General features: G+C 36.7%; 1 protein-coding gene across 2 annotated transcripts in view; it reads left to right on the forward strand.

Moving 5' to 3' along the window:
• Positions 1-22328, forward strand: part of LRP2 (LDL receptor related protein 2) — a 252103-nt gene that overhangs the window by 161304 nt on the left and 68471 nt on the right. For both annotated transcript variants that reach the window (XM_020990917.2, XM_020990918.2), the window contains exons 47-52: positions 3307-3438; positions 6470-6671; positions 13225-13520; positions 16002-16518; positions 20612-20764; positions 21279-21449. In XM_020990917.2, the coding sequence (XP_020846576.1) occupies positions 3307-3438; positions 6470-6671; positions 13225-13520; positions 16002-16518; positions 20612-20764; positions 21279-21449 (1471 nt within the window). The remainder of the gene's footprint in view (positions 1-3306; positions 3439-6469; positions 6672-13224; positions 13521-16001; positions 16519-20611; positions 20765-21278; positions 21450-22328) is intronic.

Raw genomic sequence — 22328 nt, forward strand, 5'->3', positions numbered from 1 at the left:
GAAATGGGTAAATGGATGAGGTGAGGGAAGGATGACAAATAAACATTTATTATATGGTTTCCATTTAACTTTAATTAATTTTCTCTTCTCTAAAATGAGGGTGGTGGACAATATGAATCTATAAGGCACCTTCCAGCTTTGAATCTATGGTCCTGTGATCCTGTGGTAGGGTGCGCAGTGTACTGGGCATGTAGTTATAAGACCAGCATTAACTAGATTGTGTCACCTTTTGCAAATCTTTTAACCTCTCAAGACTTCAATTCACTCATTTGTAAAATAAGGGTTTTGGATGATAATAGTCTTTTTAGCTTTGACATTGTGTAATTTTATTTGTTCAGTTCAGTTCAATTAAGTTAGAAAAAACAAAACAAACCACTGACCATTCAATGTTTTAGTTACCTAATACTGGAGTGTGGTAAGGTGCTTGTTACTCTCCAATTCTAGTGTCTGTGATCCTCCTTCTGAAGCTCCCTAGAGTAGCTAGCTGTTCCCTTTCTGCCCCTTCCCTTCCCATCATTTGCCTTTTCTTTGTTACCATGTGGTGGATGCAGGACTAGAGCTGAGTTCACTTGGAGCCCATCATCACCATCAGTGCAGTCTGGCCCACGAGTAGAGAGCAGGAAATATTTAAGTCTTTTTGTGTTGTGGATATCTTTGGAAGTCTGGTGAAGCCTAAGAACTCTTTCCAGGAAATAATGCTTTTAAATGTATAACCAAAATATATAGGATTACAAAGAAACTAATTATATTGAAATACAGTTCTCAAAATATATTTTTTAAAATGTTCACTGGCTACAGATTAAGAACCTTTACGTTGGAGAGACTCTACTGGTTGTTTCTCTTAGTTATGACATTTGTGGCCAATTTGGGGTTCTGGTACTTGGAAATATGTGGTAAAGCTCTTTTTCTTACACTGGAAGATGTTAGTAGTAGGAAAAGAGTATTAGATTTGACGTCAGAAAATCTGTGTTTGAATCCTGACCACTTGCTTACTAGCTTACTTATTGGCAAATCACATAACTTTTCTGAGCCTGAGCCTCTGTTTCCTCATCTATAAAAATGGAAAAATAATACCTATAGTATCTATGTTTCAGACTTATTGTGAGGTTCAAATTAGATAATGTATGTAAATGAAAAGCATAATGTGCCACACAGATGCCATAAGTTTACTATTTCTTCAAAAATAATATTTAATTTTCCCCCCAGTTACATGTAAAAATAATTTTTAACATTCATCATTCAAGTTTTGAGTTTCAAATTCTATCCCTCCCTGCCATTTCTCTCCTCTCCTGAGATGGTAAGCAATCTGATATAGGTTATGCATGTGCAATCATGTAAAACATTTCCATATTAGTCATTTTGTAGAAGAAAACTCAGACTGAAAAAGAAAGAATGCAAAAAATAGTATATGTCAATCTGTATTCAAACTGTATCAGTTTTTTCTCTGGAGGCGTATAGCATTTTTCATCATGAGTCTTTTGGGATTGTCTTGGATCATTGTATTGCTGAGAATAGCTAAGTCATTCACAGTTGTTCGTCATATGCTATTGTTACTGTGTACAGTATTCTCCTGGTTCTGCTCACTTCACTCTGCATCAGTTCATGTAGGTCTTTCCAGGTTTTTCTGAAATTGTCCTTTTTGTCATTTCTTATAGCACAAAAATATTCCATTGTAATCATATACTACAACTTGTTCAGCTATTCCCTGACTGATGGGCATTCCCTCAGTTTCTACTTTAGCTACCACAAAAAGAGCTGCTACAAATGTTTTTGTACAAATAGGTTCTTTTTCCTTTTTAAAAAAAATCTCTTTGGGATACAGAGCTAGTAGTAGTATTGCTAGATCAAAGGGTATGCACAGTTTTATAGCCCTTTTGGCATAGTTCTAAATTGCTCTCCAGAATGGTTGGATCGGTTCACACCTCCACTAACAGTGTGTTAGTATCTCAGTTTTTCCACCTCCCCTTCAACATTTATCATTTTATTTTTCTGTCATATTAATTAATTTGTAGGTGTGAGGTGGTGTCTCAGAGTTGTTTTATTTTGCATTTCTCTAATTGATAGTGATTTAGAGGATTTTTTCATGAGACTATAGATAGCTTTGATTTTTTTTCATCTGAAAACTGTCTGTTCATATCCTTGGACCATTTATCAATTGAGGAATGACTTGTATTCTTGTAAATTTGACTTAGTTCTCTATACAGTTGAAAATGAGGACTTTATCAGAATTACTTACTGTAAATTTTTTATCTAGTTTTCTGATTTCCTTCTAATTTTGGTTGAATTGGTTTTATTTGTGCAAAACCTTTTTAATTTAACATAATACAAATTATCCATTTTACACTGTATAATGCTCTGTATATCTTATTTGGTTCTAAATTCTTCCCTCATTCACAGATCTGACAGGCAAACTATCCCATGCTCTCCTAATTTGCTTGTGGTATTACTCTTTATGTCGAAATCATGTACCCATTTTGACCTTATCTTAGTATATGTATGTTTTCTATTTCCTATTAATTTAAAAGGCAAAGGGATGACATGGAGTCTGACTGTATTTTCCCAGACTCAGGAAGGGAGAATTAAGAACTGTTTAGTGAGTAGAGCCATTTTGCAGATGTCCCAAGAAATGTCTCTCTACAAAGACAAATTATTCACCTGAAAAAATTGTTTGTGGCTCTTTTCATTCAGACCAGTGCATCAATGTAGTTAAATTTCATAAGTTCAGTGAGAAGAAGAGCAAGATTGACAATATTAATAATAGATGAATAATAAAAATAATGGCTAGCATTTACATAGGACTTACTATATGCCAAGTACTATGCTAAGTGTTTTTTTTAATCTCATTTGGTACCCATAACAACTCTGTTGTTATGCGATTATGATCTCCCTTTTATATTTTATGATCTCCCTTTTTCTCCCTTTGAGGAAACTGAAGCAGAGAGGTTAAATGACTTGCCCAAAGTCAGATAGCTAGCAAGTCAGGTGACATTTGAACTCAGATTTTCCTGACTTCAAGCCAACCACTCCATCCATTGTTCCACCTACTTGCCTCTGATTCAGAGAGCAAGCTGATCTGATGACTTATCATCAGATTAAGTAACCTCAGATGAAATAGAAAGTTAGTGAAGTACAATTACATAATGAATAACACAAGTTTGGAGAGAGAGAATTTGCATTTTAGTTTTGACACTTGTGTTTCCCAGTCTTGGATCCATAAATGTTGACTTTTGTGAATTTTTGATTTCTCTAGAAACCAAACCTGTTTAATCTAACTGATCACACTAAGCAAGATTATTAATTTTGCAGCGTCTTATGTGAGGACGTGTTCAGCGGACCAGTTCAGATGTGATGATGGCAGGTGTATTCCAAGCACATGGATCTGTGATGGTGACAATGACTGTGGGGATATGAGTGATGAGGATCAAAGACACAGCTGTGGTACGTGGAATAAATCTCATCTAATGCAATGTTTCATCCCTTGGAAATAATGCTGAGTGGTCCTTTTATCCTTGCACAGTTTTATGCTTAGAAGAGATGTCTTTTTAATTGAATGGAGGTGTCAGAATTTTCTCTTTGCATTTCATCCTATAATTATTTGAGGTTCTCCACTTAAATGCTTTACAATATATTTTTTTAAAAAAGTAACCCCACATTAACTTATCTCTGATGCACTTAGCCAGCACAAGTAATTACCTAAATGGAGGTGACTTAATAAGGCTATCAATTTCTAGAGCAGATAAAGACAACTCTGAGTCTTGCTTTAGGAAGAATTTTGCCAATAAATCTGCAACTCAAAATCTCATAATTTGGTTTTTAGCTGTATCTTGTTGGCTTGGGGAAGGGGCAGTTATTCCATCTAAGTGTCTCTGTTTCTAAATGAAAAGGCAGATTTTCTCATTGAATCCCAAAAGAAAACTGGAATGCTGGCCAACATGCCTCAGGGGATTCATTTCCCACTACAGAAAATTCAAAACAATGGCTACAGGGGTTCTGTAGGTCCAACAACACCTGTGAAACTCTCTTGTGTGAAATGACTGTGGTCTATAGTTCAGCTACGGATGAGCTGAATAGAGAGGTTGGGCAGAGCCTACGAATTGATCTCGGTTTTTTGTTTATTTCCCTGCTCTTTGAGCAGTTCCGAGCCACCAACAATGAGATTGAATAAAGTGACTGCATCTTTATCTTTCTTTGAGGTAATGAAAACATGCTGGAAACTCATTTGTTCTCTAAGTCATTTAATTTCAGAGTTTCAGCAACTCTTGAGTGAAAAGAAGTCTGCTTCCATGGGATTTGTGTTGTTGTTCAGTTGTTTTAATTGTGTCTGACTCTTCATGACCCCATTTGGGATTTTCTTGGCAAAGATATTGAAGTGTTTGCCATTTCCTTCTTCAGCTCATTTTACAGATGAGAAAACTGAGGCAAACAGGGTTAAGTGACTTGCCTAGGGTCACATAGCTAGTAAGTGTCTGAGGTCAGATTTGAACTCAGATCTTTCTGACTCCAGGTCTGGCACTGCATCCACTGTGCCACCTAGCTGCCCCACTTCTGTGGGATACCTTGTTGTTTAAGCATATACTGAAATGTCTGGGACAAAAAGGAGTCTTTTACTATAAATTTTGTAGATTACCTCATCATGGAGGCTAGTGTTGCAGAAAGAACACTGAACTGGGTTTGAATTACAGCTTTGCTACTTCTTAGCAGCTAGGTAGATAACATCTTGGGCCTGGAGCCAGGAAGACCTGAGTTCAAATTCAACCTCAGACATCTGCTAGCTGTGTGGTCCTGGGCAAGTCTCTTAACCTTTGCCTCAGATTCTTCAACTGTAAAATGGGAACAATAACAGCACCTACCTTGAGGAGCTGTTGTGAGGATAAAATGAGATGATACTTGCAAATTGCTTGGTATAGGGCTTAGTACATAGCTGGTGCTCTGTAAATGCTTGTTCTCCCCCTCTCTCACCTGGCCTCTAGCCCTGTGATTTGGGGCAAATCACTTAATCTTTTTGAACTTCAGGTTCCTCAGCTATAACGCAGGTGTAGCTTACCGGCATACCTGTCCCATGTAGGTCAGTGCGATCCACGGGACAGAGTGCTGAACTTCGAGGCAGAAAGGCCTGGGTTCAAATACTGTTTTTGATACTTATCAGCTGTTTGATCTTGAGTAAGGCATTTAATCTCATGTCATGGGGTTGTTGTAAAGCTACTATCCAATAATGTAGGAAAAATGCTTTGCCTGTTGGAAAGTGCTAAGTAGAGCCAGTTAGTGTTATTATCTAGTTTCTAAAGTTATTAAGAATGTAGTACATGCAGTGTACTTTTCCATTTCTACCATCACAACATCTCTCATCCAGCCCCTCTTCTTTACTCAAATACTAGCCTCTATACTAATTTAGGCCCTCATCACCTCATGCCTGGACCATTACGATATCCTCCTGCTTGGACTCTATCTTAAATTTCCTGTGTTCCAACTCACCCTCCAGACATCTGCCAAATCAATTTTCCTAAGGCACAGGTATCATTATATTACTGTCCTACTCAGTAAACTCTAGTGCCTTCAGGATCAAATAAATCCCTCTGGCCTTTAACCCTCTTTGCAACCAAGTCCTGTCCTAGCTTTTCAACCTTGTTATACATTTCTCTCTCAAACTCTGCAGTCCAAATAGATTGACCTTCTTATCGAACATACAATGCCCCAACACCTGTATCTTGCCTTTGAGTTGGATGTCCTCCATTCTTGGAATGGGGCAGGGGAGTAGGGGTGGTGGGTGGGGTTGCTTCTTTACCTCCGTGTCTAAAAATCTTTTGTTTCCTTCAGAATTCACTTGAAACTCTTTTCACGTGAAGCCTTTTCTATCTCATCAGCTGTGACTGACTCTTCCACCCCACATTACCTTGTATTTATTTTGTTTATACTAATGTATGCCCATGTTGTCTGCCCAAATATAGCAGAGGCAACTGTGCTAGAATGTAAGCTTCTTGAGGGCAGGTACTTTTTCATTTTTGGTTTTATATCCCAAGTTCCTAGCATAGTTCTTGCTATATTAGAGATGGTTAATATTTGTTTATTGATAAGATGTAAGATAATTTAAATTTTTTTTTGTTAAATTATATACTTTCTGAGGATAGGGAAGATACCTAATTTATCTCTGTTTCCATTTTAGCCACTAAGACATTGCTTTGCCTGTAGTAGGTACACAATAAATATTTGTTGAGCAAGTAAATAAATGAATGAAATGTAATAGATCAATTCTACTTCTTTCATCTGAAAGAATCTGGGTCCAGGAAATTGAAAAGACAGTTTTAGATGTATTTTTATTATAACCAATAATTTGTATAGAATGTGTTTTGCCAACTTTTCTCCTGTGTACATGAAATGTCTGCTAACTTAAAACAAAAAGAAGAAGTAAACAAATTGAATTGGAACAATTTTTCACGAGATATGTGGTTCTCTCAATGTGTTTTGGTTTCAGCTGACCGCAACTGTACTCGTTCTGAATTTACATGTATCAACAACCGGCCTCCCCTCAGGAGGTGCATTCCCAGGGCCTGGATCTGTGATGGAGATGCAGACTGCAGTGATGCTTATGATGAACATCAGAACTGCACTAGGCGCTCTTGCACTGAAAACGAATTCACCTGTGGCAATGGGCTGTGTGTCCAAAACTCTTACAGGTCGGTTTTGGTATGCGAGAAGCTTCAATCAGGCCCTTTACAATGCAGAGCAATCCTTTTATTTTTCTTTGGTGAATTCATTATTGTGTTCCCTGAAGAAGCTGCTCTAAACCTTATTCATTATCCTCAAGTCTGCCACCATCCCTCTTGCTTTCTGCAAATGACCTTGCCTTCTATTATATGGAGATTAAGGCTATCAGACTCACTCCCATCAACTTCCCTTTTCTGTAACTCAGCTTTTCTACCTGTCTTTTCCTATCCAATCTTATACTATCATGAATCTAATTCAGGCCTTTATTACTCCTCTTAGAGAGGAAGACTTGCTCTAGCAGATAGAGATTTGTCTTAGGATCAGGGAGTCTTATGACACATACTGATTGTATGGTCCTGAGCAAGTTGCTTGACAGCTCAGTGCCTCAGACAGCTTTCTAAGCTTATAAATGGAAAAGCAGGTGCTGTTCTGCATTGGAAGATAAATCTCCTCTTTGAGAATTCCTTATAGATATGAAATTACATGCCTTCTAAGTGGATGGAAAAAGAGTGGGAGGGAGAGAAAAAGAAAAGAATGTTAAAAAGAAATAAAAAATAAAAAAGAAATAAAAAGGAAGTGAAATGACAGATCTTTGTGTCCTGCCCCTAAGTATCTATTAATAATAACAACTAAAATTTATATAGCACTTTAAGGATTGCAAAATGCTTTATAAATATTTTCTCATTTTACGCTCACAACTCTGAGAGGTAAGTGCTATTGTTATCCTCATTTTATAGTTGAGGAAACTGATGTAGACAGAGATTAAGTAACTTGCTCCATGTCACACAGATAGTAAGTATCTCAGGCTGGATTTGAACTCAGGTGCTCCTATCTTCATGGTTAGTGTTCTGTCTGTTATGCCACCTAGCTGCCTCAAAACTGTGGGTTTTTTCTCCAGTTTCTGATAATCTTAGGCTTTAAATATGGATTGGCCCTCAGAGTTCATCCTCATTTTACAGATGAGGAAACTGAGTATCAGAGAGCTGAAGTGACTTCCTTGAGGTCAGAGTCAATCATTTAACAAGCAGAGACAAAGATTCAAAACCAGATCTTCTAATTCCATGTCTAATGCTCATTTCATTACATCATGAAGTAACATTTTTGAACCTGTCCCATGTCTCCTAGTACCTTGCTCATTCAATTCTCTCTCTTTCTCTTTTCATCTTCATTTTTATCTTTTTATTGGTTCCTTCCCCTCTGCCAATAAACATGTAAGTTTTCCTAGTCTAGAAAATTCTTCTTCCAACTTTGCTGCCCTCTTGAGTACCCTTCCCATCTGATTTATTCTTTTCGTCACCAAACTCTCTGAAAGGAGTAGTCTATTTTTGATGTCTGTATTTTTTCCCCACCATTTATCTGTTCCTCTTTCTTCATTTCCCCCCTCCTGAACCTATAATGTTATTTATCCATGTAGGGAGCTCCCAGTGTGGAAACTCCATTTACCAATGCAGGTGGGCAATTCAAAGTCCTAGAGAGTTGTTTGGGGGCATTGAGAGATTGAAATGGAATCCAAGTGTCACACAGTCAGTATGTGGAGGAGGTGAGACTCAAAGCCCACTTCCAAGGCAAACTCCATCTCCTCTTCTATGACTCTGTTAGCTAACCATTCTATAACTTCTTGCAATCTGGATCTTTTCCCTATTGAAGCTATTTTCTTAAAGGGCATCAATTACCAAACCTAATGATTTTTTAAAAATTACTTCTTCTTTACCTGCCTTTGATAGTTGACATTAATCATATCCTCCTTCTGGAAACTCATGTTGGCTTCTACAATACTTCTCACTCTCCTCCTTCCCTTCTATGTCCTTTGCTGTCCCGTGTTACTATTTCTCCCTGACACAGATACTCTCTAAGGTTCTGGTTTTGGCCTGTTCTTTTTTTTTTTTCTTCTGTACTCTTTCCCTTGCTGATCTTATTCACTCTCATGACTTCAGTTGTCATATTGAGTCTATATCTTTGATCTGAATCACTTTTCTAAGATCTAGTACTTTATTTCCAACTGCTTTATGGTCATTCTCAGCTGGAACTCATACTGATACTTCAAACTCAGCATGTCCAAAATGGAACTCCTCTTTCTGCTTCTGAGGTCACAATAAATCGATCAACAGAGACAAAGATTCAAAATTTGCTCTTCTAATTCCAAGTCTAGTGCTCATTTCATTACATCATGAAATGTACCTTTTGAACCTACCTCAAGTCCACTAGTACCTGACTCCATCAATGATCTGTTCTGTTTTGCACCTTTAACTTGTAGCTCTTTGTTGGTGCCTTCCCCTCTCTATTGGTACCATGCCAACAAAGATTCTTGGGTTGAAGAATGGCACCACCGTTGTCCCATTCACTTTGGCTAGAAACCTCCATTATCTTTGACTAATCATTTCCTTTTTCCCATATGTACAATAAGTTACCAAATGATGCTTATTCTTCACTTGAAATGTCAGTGTCTCTGGAATCCATTCTTTCTTGTTTACACTTGCACAAACCTAACTCAGCTACTTATTTCATTTGCTTCCTAATTGGTCTCCTTTTTTCTAAGTTATCCTTCATTTAAGCCATACTACACAGTATTTGATAGGTTAGTAGGCTGTATATTTTCTTACGGGCAGAGACTATCACATTCTCCTCACTGTTAAGCATAGTATTTCGCAGAAGCATGTAGGTGGTACGGTAGAAAGAGTGCTGGATTTGGAGTCAGACAGACCTATGTTCAAATCCTGCCTCAGACAGTAGTTCTATAACCTTGAACAAATTATTTAACCTCTCTCAGTCTCACTTTCCTCATCTTCAAAATGGGGATAATAATAATTCCCCCTTCACAGGGTTGTTGTGAGCATCAAATGTGCTAACATACATAAAGAGCTGTGAAAACCTTAAAGCACTATATAAATGCTACTATTATTATCATTATTACTTTTATGGTATTGTATGTGCTTGATGCTTCATAAATGTTTATCTTCTTATTATTGTATTATATTCATATAGCATTGCTCCAATCTTGTTTTTCTCTTGTTCAAAGCCTCTTCTTGTATTCAATCTTTTGAATACCCCCATTCACCTCTTCAACCTTTTCTTCCACTACTATTCACAGTTAATGAACATGTACTGGGCTTCTCTGCCACTGTGGTTTTGCTCAAGACTTGCCCTCTCCTTGGAATGCTTTCACTTTCTCTGTCGAAATCCTATCTCATAAAGCCCAGCTCGGATGCCACCCCCTTCATGGAATGTTCTCTGAGTGATCCCAGTTGGAAGTTTTGATGTGACTTAGGGTTGGAAGGGACCTTAGGAATCATCTAGTGCAAATCCTCATTTTGCAGATGAGGAACCTGGGTCCAAGAGACATCTTGTTCGAGATCGTATAGTTAGTATGTGACAGAGTTTGGATTTGAACTCTGGTCTTCTGACTATGAATCTTTGGCTCTATCAGGCTACACTGTCTTCTATCAACTTGTTTTGTACTTTCCTTTTGGCACATATATTTTCCTCACGATTTCCTTGAAGGCAGGGACTGTCTTTTGCCTGTCTTTGTACCCTGGTGCTCAGCCTGGCACACAGTAGGTGCTTAATAATGCTTATTGGCTGACTGACTAATGGCCTGGTGCTGCATTATAGCCATTTCTGTACATATCTCATCTCCCCTGCCAGACTATGATCTCCTTTCAGGGAAAGATTATTATTTATCTTCATTTCTTATTTGCCTTGAAGGGAATCATGCATAAGAGGAATTAGATTTGTCCGCAGAACAGGGGCAATGGCTGGAGATTCAAAAAGGCAAATTCAGGCAGGATGCCTAGGAGAAATTTTTAACAGGGCTCTAAAACCAAAATAGGCTCCTTTTGTCACTGAAGGTCTTCATGTAAAGGATGGATGAACTTTTAGAAAGGATATTAAACAGGGGAGATTTATTTCAGGTATGGATTAGACTAGAGGGCCTCTGAAATTCTGTGATCCATGTTCCCCATTGAACCCGTCACAGAGCCTTCTGCTTAGTAAGTAATGAATAAATACATATTGAATGACTAAATCCTACATGCACACACATATACACAGCCAGACATACACATATACATCCACCTTTCATCTGTAAATTTTCCCCATAGAGTCATTTCACTTTTTATATCAAATTTTTGTGCTTTTTAAAGCTGTAAATTGTCTTGCTTTATAGATGACATAGTTCCTTGCACATAAATATTTAATATGATTATTCTGAGCTATAAAAACACCTCGGAAGCTTAAGCATAGTTTCCCAGAGGTAATATTGCAGTGGAGGCTCATTATGTTCAAAGTTACTGGCCTTTTCTTCTTTCTAAGCTTCACTCTAGGCTCCTTTCATTCGTATTCTTATTACTTACCTCTGTACTAATAGGTTTGTATTCCCTTTTCTTTTCTTATCTGCTGCCTGACGGGTTTTGAATTGCTTTTGCCTGCCATTTGTCAGATCATCAATGTAATAGTGTTTAAAACAGTTCAGAATTTTTCTCCCCTTGAGTACCAATGGCTTCTAGAAAGTATGCTGGTAAGTAATATGAATCCACTGGGTGCTCAGAGGAATACCAAGAGCAAATTGGGAGGTCTTGTTTTCTTGTGTTTTTAGAGGTGCATAGTGGGAAATCTTTTCTTTTTCTTTTCTTTCTTTTTTTAATGGATTCCTCTTTTGGCTCATTATCGACGCTGTTGAAGAGCTGGGATGACAGTCAGTCATGAACAGCTTGATTTAACAGTGATAAATTGTTGTTGTGAATTAAAGATTCTGGCAATATGTTTCCTTAACTGACGTTTTTTCTACCTTCCTGGGTTGTGTCTGAGATAGAGAAAGGAAAAAAGTTCCATTCAGTCAAGTCACATAGAAATCAGTTTAACACTTCCATGTTTCTAAGAGGGTCCACATTATTTTACTCTGATCACATGTTGTCTTCATAGCTGCACTGTGTGTTTAGGTGAGAAGACTCTTAGTAGTGCCATGCCGCTGCTGGAGGCAGCTAGGTGGCAGCTAAGTGGCACAGCCAATAGAGTGCAGGTTCTGGGATCAGGATGATCTGAGTCTAAATCTGGCCTCAGACCCTGATTTTGTGACCTTGGGCAAATCATTTGATCTCTGTTTGCCTCAATTTCCTCAACTGTAAGATGGGGATCACAATAGCACCTACCTTCCAGAGTTGTTGTGAGGATCAAATGAGGTAATATTTGTAAAGTGCTTCATGCAGTGCCTGGCTCATAGTAGGTGCTGTATAAATGCTAGCTATTAGTATTGCTGTTGTGTTGTTTTCTTCAACATCATCATCATCTTTTTTATTATTATTATGCACTTTCATGGGCTGTTTGACTTTGTCACTGACTTTCATCTTTCTGGTGGATCCTCTTCCACCCCCAATGCCAATTGAATGAACGAATGAAAAAAAAAACCATTTATTAATGGCTTATTCTGTGTTATGCAGTATATTAAGTGCCAGGGTTACAAACACACGCGAGCAAGATGTGTTCACAAATAATGGCGAGGGAGGAGTGTTTAGGAGAGAGAAGTCAGAGAGAATAGAGCTTGGAGACATGGGACAAGTGACTGGTGTATCCTTTCCAGGAATAGCAATATTGATTTGATCACCGTTTTCAGAATTAGAGTTAGAAAGGGGCATGGGAGAGTCCCATTCTGAGACTGGGCAAGATAAAGGGAATGCTCATCCATCATAGGTCAGGGTCATGGGGAGGGAGCGTAAGCATTGCTTAAGCCTCTGAGATGGCAGCATCTCATCAGCATCTAGGTTGATCTTGAAAGTTTGCTGCTGGAGGGGGACGGCATTCAGCGTCATGTTCATGGTGGCGCTGCTGCCCCTGCTCGATAGAAGCAGATTGGAATGGCTTGTTGGTTTGGTCACATTCCGTTAGCTTTCTTCAAGGTTCAACTCACTTTCTTCACAAGGCCCATTCCGATCCATGAAGCTTGTCTGGTTTGCTTATATACCCTCTGCCACTCGCCCCCCATTATTTATTTATTTATTTATTTTGGTGAGGCAATTGGGGTTAAGTGACTTGCTCAGGGTCACACAGCTAGTAAGTGTTATGTGTCCGAGGCCAGATTTGAACTCAGGTCTTCCTGACTTCAGGGCCGGTGCTCCATCCACCTAGCTGCCCCCCCCCCATTATTTTGTATTTATGTTTCTTTACTTACTTGTGAACATGTTTTTTCCTCCCAATGGAAGAGAAGGAGGGCAAGGACTTTTGCTTTTATGTTTGTAATCCGAGGACCCACCTCTGTGCTAGGCACACCATGGGCACTTAGTAAATGTTGGTTGAATGAATGAATGACTAAGGATAGAGCTTTATCTATGGAATCTTGCCCAGCATACAGATGAATAGGTAATTTTGGTTTTCGTATCCAAATGTTGAAGCTTGTTCAAATTTATATATTCAATCTGATTATGTTCTACCATCTCAAGTTTTAATGCTGCAAAAAATGGCTATCCTTTTTTACTGTGATCAGTATGATCACCCTTTCATGGTTTCTGATGAAAGCGTCTCTTCCTTTCCCAGGTGTGACAGGCGCAATGACTGTGGCGACAGCAGTGATGAGAGAGGCTGTGTATACCCACCTTGCCAGCAGTATCAGTTTACTTGTCAAAATGGCCGGTGCATTTCTAAAGCTTACCTCTGCGATGGAGACAATGACTGTGGAGATTTGTCTGATGAGCTAGAACAGCTTTGTACTACTCCAGAAGCCACATGCCCACCCCATCAATTCAAGTGTGACAATGGAAACTGCATTGAAATGATGCAAATCTGCAACCACCTAGATGACTGTGGTGATAATAGTGATGAGAAAGGATGTGGTGAGTGCTCTAATGGCTTTGGGTAAAGGTTGCCTGGGAGATCAATTGAGATTTCTTAAAGGTGTGGCTAAAAGTACACATCAGGGTACATTAACATACCATTGGTCCTTCTTGGTAGCTTGGGCTTGTAAGATCATTGATTTAGAGAAGGATGAGACCTCAGAGGTAATTTTTTCCAATCTCTTCATTTCATGGTGAAACTGAGGGCCAGAGAGGTTAAGTACCTTGCCCAAGGTCATAAAGATAGTAAATGACAGAGAAACAAGGTCCTCTGGCTCTAAATACAACATTGTTTCCACTGTACCATGCTGCTATCTTTTTTCTCCCATAAATTCCACCATTCAAGAGTAGTACAGCCTGTTCTTTAACTTTTTTTTTCTTTTTGGTGAGGCAATCAGGGTTAAGTGACTTGTCCACGGTCACACAGCTACTAAGAATCAAGTGTCTGAGGCTGAATTTGAACTCAGGTCCTTCTGACTCCAAGGCTGGAGCTCTCTCCACTACGTCACCCAGTTATTCTTGTTCTTTAACTTCTTGAAGCACTTATATGTTGTTCTTTCACTCCCTCTTGAAGGGAGTGAACCAGTCAACCAATATTTATTAAATGCATTACTTGATGAATATCACCTGAGCACCATGGTGATTGTCAGTAATCTTAACCAAAGAATGAATCACCTAATTGTCAGTTAGTGATAGTGTTCTATTTGTCTAGTTTAGACCGTCAGCCAACTGTCATTCTGGAGCATAGCTTTTGTTGTCTAGTTTTGCCTTCCAAAATCATTGAGAATATTCTTAGACTTGATTTTGATTTGAGCAATTTCCCATTAATTTTTTAGTTAGATTCGTATTCTTGTTTAGTTGTTTCCATCATGGCCTACTCTTTGTGACTCCATTTGGGATTTTCTCGTCAAAGATACTAGAGTAGTTTGTTATTTCCTTCTCCAGCTCATTTTACAGATGAAGAAACTGAAGCAAACAAGGTTAAGTGCCTTGCCCAAAGTCACACAGCTAATAAGTGTCTGAGGCTGGATTTGGACTCAGGAAGATGAATTTTTCTGACTCCACGCCCAGCACTCTATTTGCTATGCCACCTACTTTTTAGCAATGAAATCTTCTATTGTATTCTATTCAGAATCATATATTTTGAAAAATAATTGACCTCAATATTTGCAGAGTAAATGATCTCTCGAGATCTCTTCTTAACTTATGGTTCTATGAAATGTGGATGTTAAAATCTAGGAAATAATTTCTAATGCAACCTTTTTTGTCCTATATACTTCCTTCCCCCCCCATTCCCAGTGACTGGCCATTTTTTGCAGTATTGGCTGTAATAAAATACTTTTTCCATATTTTAATTATCCATTTGGAAGGTGATCTAACTCTTTTCTTTTTCTCTTCTCCTTAGCTCCCTATCTCTAGGCCATTTCATGCTTCATTAGTACCTCTACCAGAAGGTGGGCAGAGATAGGGAGGGAAAACAAGTGAAACTCTAGTCAATGAATTTGATTACTTATCAGTAGATCTGATGAATGACTAGATTGGGGAATAACTTGAAAATATTGGCTAAAGGAACTTTCAGATTATCATTGACTTTCATAAATATATGTAGTTCTTATTTTCTTGAAATATTTAAAAATAGTTTCACAAAATTTAAACTGAGCATCAATACAACCAACAACTTGTTTAGTAACCACATTTTAATCCCTTAATTTCAATACATAGAAGTATTATAATAAATTTTCAGTCACTCCTAATCCTCATCAGCAATTTTTCTCCATTCACGCTTCCTTTTACATGGTCATAGTAGTGCATACTCCATTTTTCTGGTTCTGCCTTTTTCCACTTCATTTTTCAGAAAGATCTTTCCAAATTTAGTTGTATTCCTCAAATTTTGTCTTTTTAAATACTATACTGTCCTATTATATTAATATACCATAATATTTTTAACCATTCTTTTGTTTTTATACTTTTAGGTTTTATATATATATATATATATATATATACACACACACACACACACACACACACACACATACACATACACATATATATATATATATATATATATATATATATATTTCCTTTCTGAAATGGTATATAATGCAGCTATGAAATACTTTGATAACATTTCCAGGGTATATTCCTAAAAATGAAATTATTGGGTCAAAAGATGTGACTATCTTGGGAATTTTTACTGTGTACTGCCAGATTGTTCTCCAGAACTATTTTATGTTTATAGTTCCATCAGCAATAAATGAGCATACATGTTCCTCCCAAACCCTGGCAGCATTGAGTTTCATTGGTTTTAATGATTTTTGCAACTTTGATGGGTGTGAAGTAATGCCCATTTTTCCAATTATCACAAGATGGATTATTGACAACTGGCTCTAATCAAGCAGATATGTTCATTTTTGCTGCTGTAAAAGGGGTTACTTTTTGACTGTTTCAAGTGTGTGAATAATTAATATCTTTCTCCTGTAGGTATTAATGAATGCAATGACCCTTCAATCAGTGGCTGTGACCACAATTGTACAGACACCCAAACCAGTTTTCACTGTACATGTCTCCCTGGATACAAACTTATGTCTGATAAGAAGACCTGTGATGATATTGATGAATGTAATGAAACTCCATCTATCTGTAGCCAGATGTGTGAAAATACTGCTGGGTCCTACATCTGTAAGTGTGCCCGAGGCTACATCCGGGAGCCAGATGGAAAGAGATGCCGGCAAAACAGTAACATTTCACCCTACCTCATTTTTAGCAACCGCTACTACCTGAGAAATCTAACTGCAGATGGTCAGTCTTACTCCCTCATTTTGCAAGGACTGGGCCTGGCAGTGGCATTGGATTTTGATCGGGTAGAACAAAGATTGTATTGGATTGATTTAGAAAGGCGAGTCATTGAGAGAATGTTTCTGAATGGGACAAACAAAGAGACAGTCATAAACAGCAATCTGCCTGCTGGGGAAGGTTTGGCTGTTGATTGGGTTGCCAGGTAAGAGTATTTATAATGTTCCTAAAACATGAAATCAGTATTAAATGTTGCCATCACTGATGGATTTTTTTTTAAAAATAAAACTTCTATTGCAAACTTGAAACTTGATCAAGAAAAAAATTTTATCTAGTAGCATAATAATGATAATAACAATAATAGCCAGCATTTATATAGAGCTTTGAGGTTCGTAAAGAGCTTTGCATGTACTATTTCATTTGATTCTCTCATCAACCCTGTAGAATAAGTGTTATTATTATCCCAGTTTTATAGAGGTTAAGTGACTCACCCAGGGTCACATAGCTAGTGAATGTCTAAGGCAGAATTTGAATTATGTGATAATGTATTAACATTAAATTTAATTTAATTTGCAATTAAAATATGAGTAACAATGTAAATTTAACATCAATATCTTGAATAATTTTATAATCCTTTATATATAACTATACATAATGATGTATAGTTATATACATGTGTAAAACTATATATATGTATTTATATAGGAATAACTCTATACATATATAACCATACATATATTTGTATGTGTATAACTACACATACATGTACAACTATACATATATTTCTATGTCATTGTAGTTCAGCAACATTGCTTTTATATCTGATCACTATTTCTTTTGTATTCTTCACTTTGTTATTCTTAATGGCTATATAACTTTCTTTTATATTGATAGACCATTTGTTTAGCCATTCTTCTAATGCTGAGCATCTAGATTGTTTCTCCTTTTCTCCTATATATTGTCTTTTCACCTTCAACCATAATTGATCTCTTCCTATTTTTCTATAATATGAATGTAGTTAATTTTGCTCCTTTCTTTGGTTTATTCCTTAATACCCCAGGCTTCTTTGCTTGAATGTTTAGAATATCACAGTTCTCAAGTCCAATGACCCATTTAAAAGAAAAGAGTATCCATCGTATTTTGGAATATGGGGAGGTTGAGGAAGGGATAGAGGATGACAGCATGAGAATGGAAAGTAACACTTTCAAAAACTTCTCAGTAGTAATGATTAGTACTGATTAGTAGTGATGATGAGGGGAATTATTTCCATTCCTTTGCCAATTTAACATAAAATGGGGAGTGGACCATCTTTTGTGCCTTCTTTGGAGTCAGAATAGTGGTCTATAAGGCCCTGATAAAAATCTGAAATTTCATCAGGGTTCTGACTTATTCTTAGATACTGTTGTCTTATGATGCTAGATATATATGTCTCTTTCACGTGATTCTTATTTTTTCAAGATTATTCATGATTTTTAAATTCTACGTTACAATTTTTATTCTGTTCTATTCTCTAGAGGATACTAAGGCATACTTTGCCTAACATGGCTAAATGACACACTAATACAATATTAAGCAAAATAATGTTATTTGAGCAGTTAGTTCTATAGGAATAATGTTTTAAATGGACAATTTATTACATTGTGGGTTTTGTGACTTTATACTAGGGTTTGTTTATAATATATAATGTACTAATATAGTAATAATGTACTGAATTATTGTGAAATGAAATTAGTCAAAGCAGTATTAATTAGGTAGGGGTATGTTTATAGCAGTTGTATGAATCCTTTAATTACAATGAGTTAGAGAGATAGTTGACTGTCAGTGCTCTTGGAGGAAGACTTTGTTTAAGACTTTTAGCTGTTAATACATCTTTGTAAATAGAGGTGTTGAGTTCCTTTTTCTTCCACGCAAAAGACACATGGAAAGTGCTGTAATTTGGGATGGGGCAGGGTGGAGTTGAGAGTACAAATCAGGCCATGTCTTCCCTCTCCTTCCAGCTGCTGGGTTCTTAAATGTTCCAACAAAGGAGGATAAGATACAGAATCACAGAATGTTAGATATGTGGAAAGGACCTTATCAGATCCAGTCTTCTAATTTTACAGATGGGGAAATTGAGGTCCAGAGAGATAAAGTGACTTGGAGATATAGAAGAGAGCTATATCTTATTAAAAAGATAATTGATAGAAAGCAGATTCAAGACGAGAACCCTGTTCTCTCAGTGTTTTTCCATTACATCATGTTGCTCGGCATTTTTAGGCATAAATGACTTGCTAACTATCTATAGGTAGAACTTGATAAAGACACAGCGTCTTTGTGAATTATACTGGCCCTGAGAATATATGGATTTTTTCCATGCTTTCTCTCAGAGTAAGTGGCATAATGACATTCCAAGTTGCTGCCAGTCATTATTTACACTTGGGCATTCACTTGGCTAGAGTGAAGAATTCTATGCAGGAGAGTGACAACCACATTTTCTTCTATACCTAAGAGATAGCTCAGTTAGTTAATGTTCTTTTTGATCAAAAAGAAGCAAATAGAACCCAATAAATTTGGCAGCTTAAATTTCTTGGATCTCATCCAAATTGGCTGACATTGAAAACATGAGATTTTTTTTTTCAATGCCATTGGGAATGCCCATTGCTAAAACAGAAGTTTTGTTTCCAGAGCCTCCAGTCTTGGTAATAGCGATGTGCCATTTTTAGTAGAAAATGTAATATTATCAGTCTACTCAGTAGGATATATATATATATATATATATATATATATATATATATATATTTATTTATTTCCAGGTTTTTTTTTTTAGAGGGGGGAGGGATTTGCATGAACCTCTGATACACTGTCATGATTTGTAGGATGAACCTAGCAGATAGTTAGTTAGAGTTAGGAGGAATTTCTGATCATGGGCCAGTGGAAACTAAATGGCCTATAAAAACATTGAGCCTATGATTTCATTCATAACATTGAATCTGGAAAATCAAATGCTGCATCTGCTATTTAGTATTTCTGTGACCTTGAGCAAAAGTTATTTTTCCCTGGACCACAAATTCCTCATCTGCAAAATGAGGGGTTGAATTTAGATGATGACTAATGTCCTTTCTAATTCTAAATATATGATCCTCCAAAACAACTCTCCAGAGTCTTTTAATTTTATATATGTTCAATCTTTCATCTACCTAAACAAACATTGATATGGACCATCCACAACATTTTCTAAGTCTGCTTAGATCAGCACACCCAGAATCAAGCTCTACGTTTTATTTTCATGGTGGACATTTAGAAGACCAAAACATAATACTTCTTAATAAGGAGGACTTACCTGATTATGAAAATCTCCTAGAATTTGGTTAGATTTATAAAGAAATTTAAGTGTTTGTTCCAATCACCAAAAAAAAAAGAGAAATCTATATGACATTGACAGGAATGGAATTGTAACTAAAGCCTTATTCAGGTAGGATCCTAAGGGGAAGCTTCCACTGAGTCTGTAATTCTCCTTAGTTTTATTGAAATAAAATATAATGAGAACTTGGTTTTGTTTGGATCATGTCTTTTTAATCTGATAGGGCTAATATTTTGCCACTTAAGGGAACATTCTTTTTTTTTTCTTGTCTTTCAGAGTTTTCCAAGCGTGTATTTTCAGTGATATATCTATTAATTTTCTTGAAAATATTTTCTATTTTAGGTGTCAGACCACTAAAGAAATGAGAAACCAAGAAAGTGATCACGTTTCTCATGTGAAGAATAGCCCCAGACTTATATATATGTGAGGGTGGAGTTGAAACCATGTCTTCTTGAATCAGTTAAAGCCAATATATTAGAGACTAGGTAATTCCCTAAGATGTTTATATAAAAGGGAAAGCTTTCCCAGAATTTCTTCTTCCTCTCATTCAGACATGGTTTCTCTCTTTTATATAAATTATTTAGAACATGGCTCAATCTCTAAAATAAATGGCTTTGACTGAGTCAAGAAATACAGACCCTATTAACACTCAGTTCTGATTGAGTCAATCGAAAAGTGTTTTTACCTAATAAAAGCACAAGAGCATAATGGGTTGTCGTCAACTGCACCCTTGTACTTATTTCTATATAGTTCTTACAACACAATATCATACACGCCAAATTATCTTAATTTAAGAAAGACTAATTCCTCATATTTGACTTCTTTCCCACCTCTGGCTGCTATTCCTAATAGTTGGATATGTGGCTCCAACCATGATTCTTTGTTGGTCTGTACTGAAAATTGTGAGAGAAGCATGGATAAAACAGCTGTTTGAAAATTTTCTCATTGTTCATTCCAGAAAGCTGTATTGGCTAGATGCCTACCTCAATTGCCTGTCTGTTGCCAATCTTGATGGCCGATTCCGCCGAAAACTAGCTGAACACTGTGTAGACTCCAACAACACCTTCTGCTTCCAGAATCCAAGAGGGATTGTCCTTCATCCAAGACATGGGTATAGCCTTCTTTTTCTAAATAGTGTTGGTTTCCTTTCCTTCACATGTCTTTGCAAAGACTGTTCTAGCACCGTCTTTACTGAGTTTTCTCTCCTGTGGAATATAGTTACAGTGGTGCTAAACCAGGAGTTAGATGTCTACTTATCTATGTATGCCGAGACACTATTTGGTGGTATTTCTGTTTTCTTTATAATAATACACCTTCATACTTCTGTAGTCAAGTGTTGACCTAACATAAAGAGGTATGGGGCCAAAATAATTAACAGATTAATAATGATAGAGTTCCTGAAATCTACATATTGGTCCTTCTCATCTTTTACATGTACCAACTCCTCATTTCCCTTCTTTCTTTCATACTATTTTAAAATTATCTTCCCTTCCTTCAGAGGCTTTAAAAAAACTCTATATTTAAAAAATTATGCTAAAACTCTATTACATAACAGAAGGAAGCTATTAGTCTTTGCTACCAGATTTTATATTCAAAAACTGATAAAAAAATGTTTTCTTAAATAGACAGGTTTACTGGACAGACTGGGCAGACCGAGCATACATTGGGAGAGTGGGCATGGATGGAACCAATAAAACTGTGATAATCTCTACCAAGTTATCATGGCCCAATGGAATCACAATTGATTACACCAATGACAAGTTGTACTGGTCAGATGCCCACCTGAACTACATTGAGTACGTACATAGAGAAGAATAAAGGAACTGGGTAACTTTTCATACCAAATATCAGGGGTCAAACTTTGATTTTATTAGCTTTTTTTTTACATTCAAGTGGTCCATATGTAACAATGATGATAATGATGTTGTGTTTACACTTACACCTCTCAGTAAAGTCCTCTATACACAGTTCGATAAGGTCCACTTCATCCATATATTTGCTCTGACATTTTCTCTCTGAATTTTAGTTTCCTCACCTGTCAGATAGAAATTAGTAATAATTATATTATCCACATAGAGTTGTTCTACGAAAAACATTTTTGAAGATGTAGAAAGTAATAAAAATAGCAGCTTGATCTTAAATTCATCATTTACAATATGAGTGTGTTGGACTGGAATCAGGGGTGGACCTTGAGGCCACATGTGGCCTTCTAGGTCCTTGAGTGTGGCCTTTTGACGGAGTCCAAGTTTTACAGAACAAATCCTTTTATTAAGATGATTTGTTCTGTGAAGTTTGGATTCAGTCAGAGGGCTACATTATTATTTTTAATAACAAAAATAAAAAATAATAACTTTGCACTTCAGTTTTTCATCTGAAAAGTAGAGATAATTCTAGTTGCACTTACAGAATTCTTGTAAAGTACATGCTTTGTAAATCTTAAAGTGCTAAAAGATATAATAATTGTTATTGTTATATCCTCTGGGCAACATAATTCTGTATTAGAGAAAACAAAAATAGAAAGAAAGACCTTTTCTCATTGATAAATACAGTTGTTTTAGATAGTAGTAGGTCATTTATTAAATTGGATTCTACATGTGAGCCTTTATGCCAAATGAGATATTTCAAAATGTATCCAAAGATACATTGTTCAATAAAAAACAAAAGAGTAAGACAAT

The sequence above is a fragment of the Phascolarctos cinereus genome, unplaced genomic scaffold, assembly GCF_003287225.1.
Source record: "Phascolarctos cinereus isolate Bilbo 61053 unplaced genomic scaffold, phaCin_HiC Scaffold_726;HRSCAF=1367, whole genome shotgun sequence".
In the NCBI taxonomy this organism is placed as follows: Eukaryota; Metazoa; Chordata; class Mammalia; order Diprotodontia; family Phascolarctidae; genus Phascolarctos; species Phascolarctos cinereus.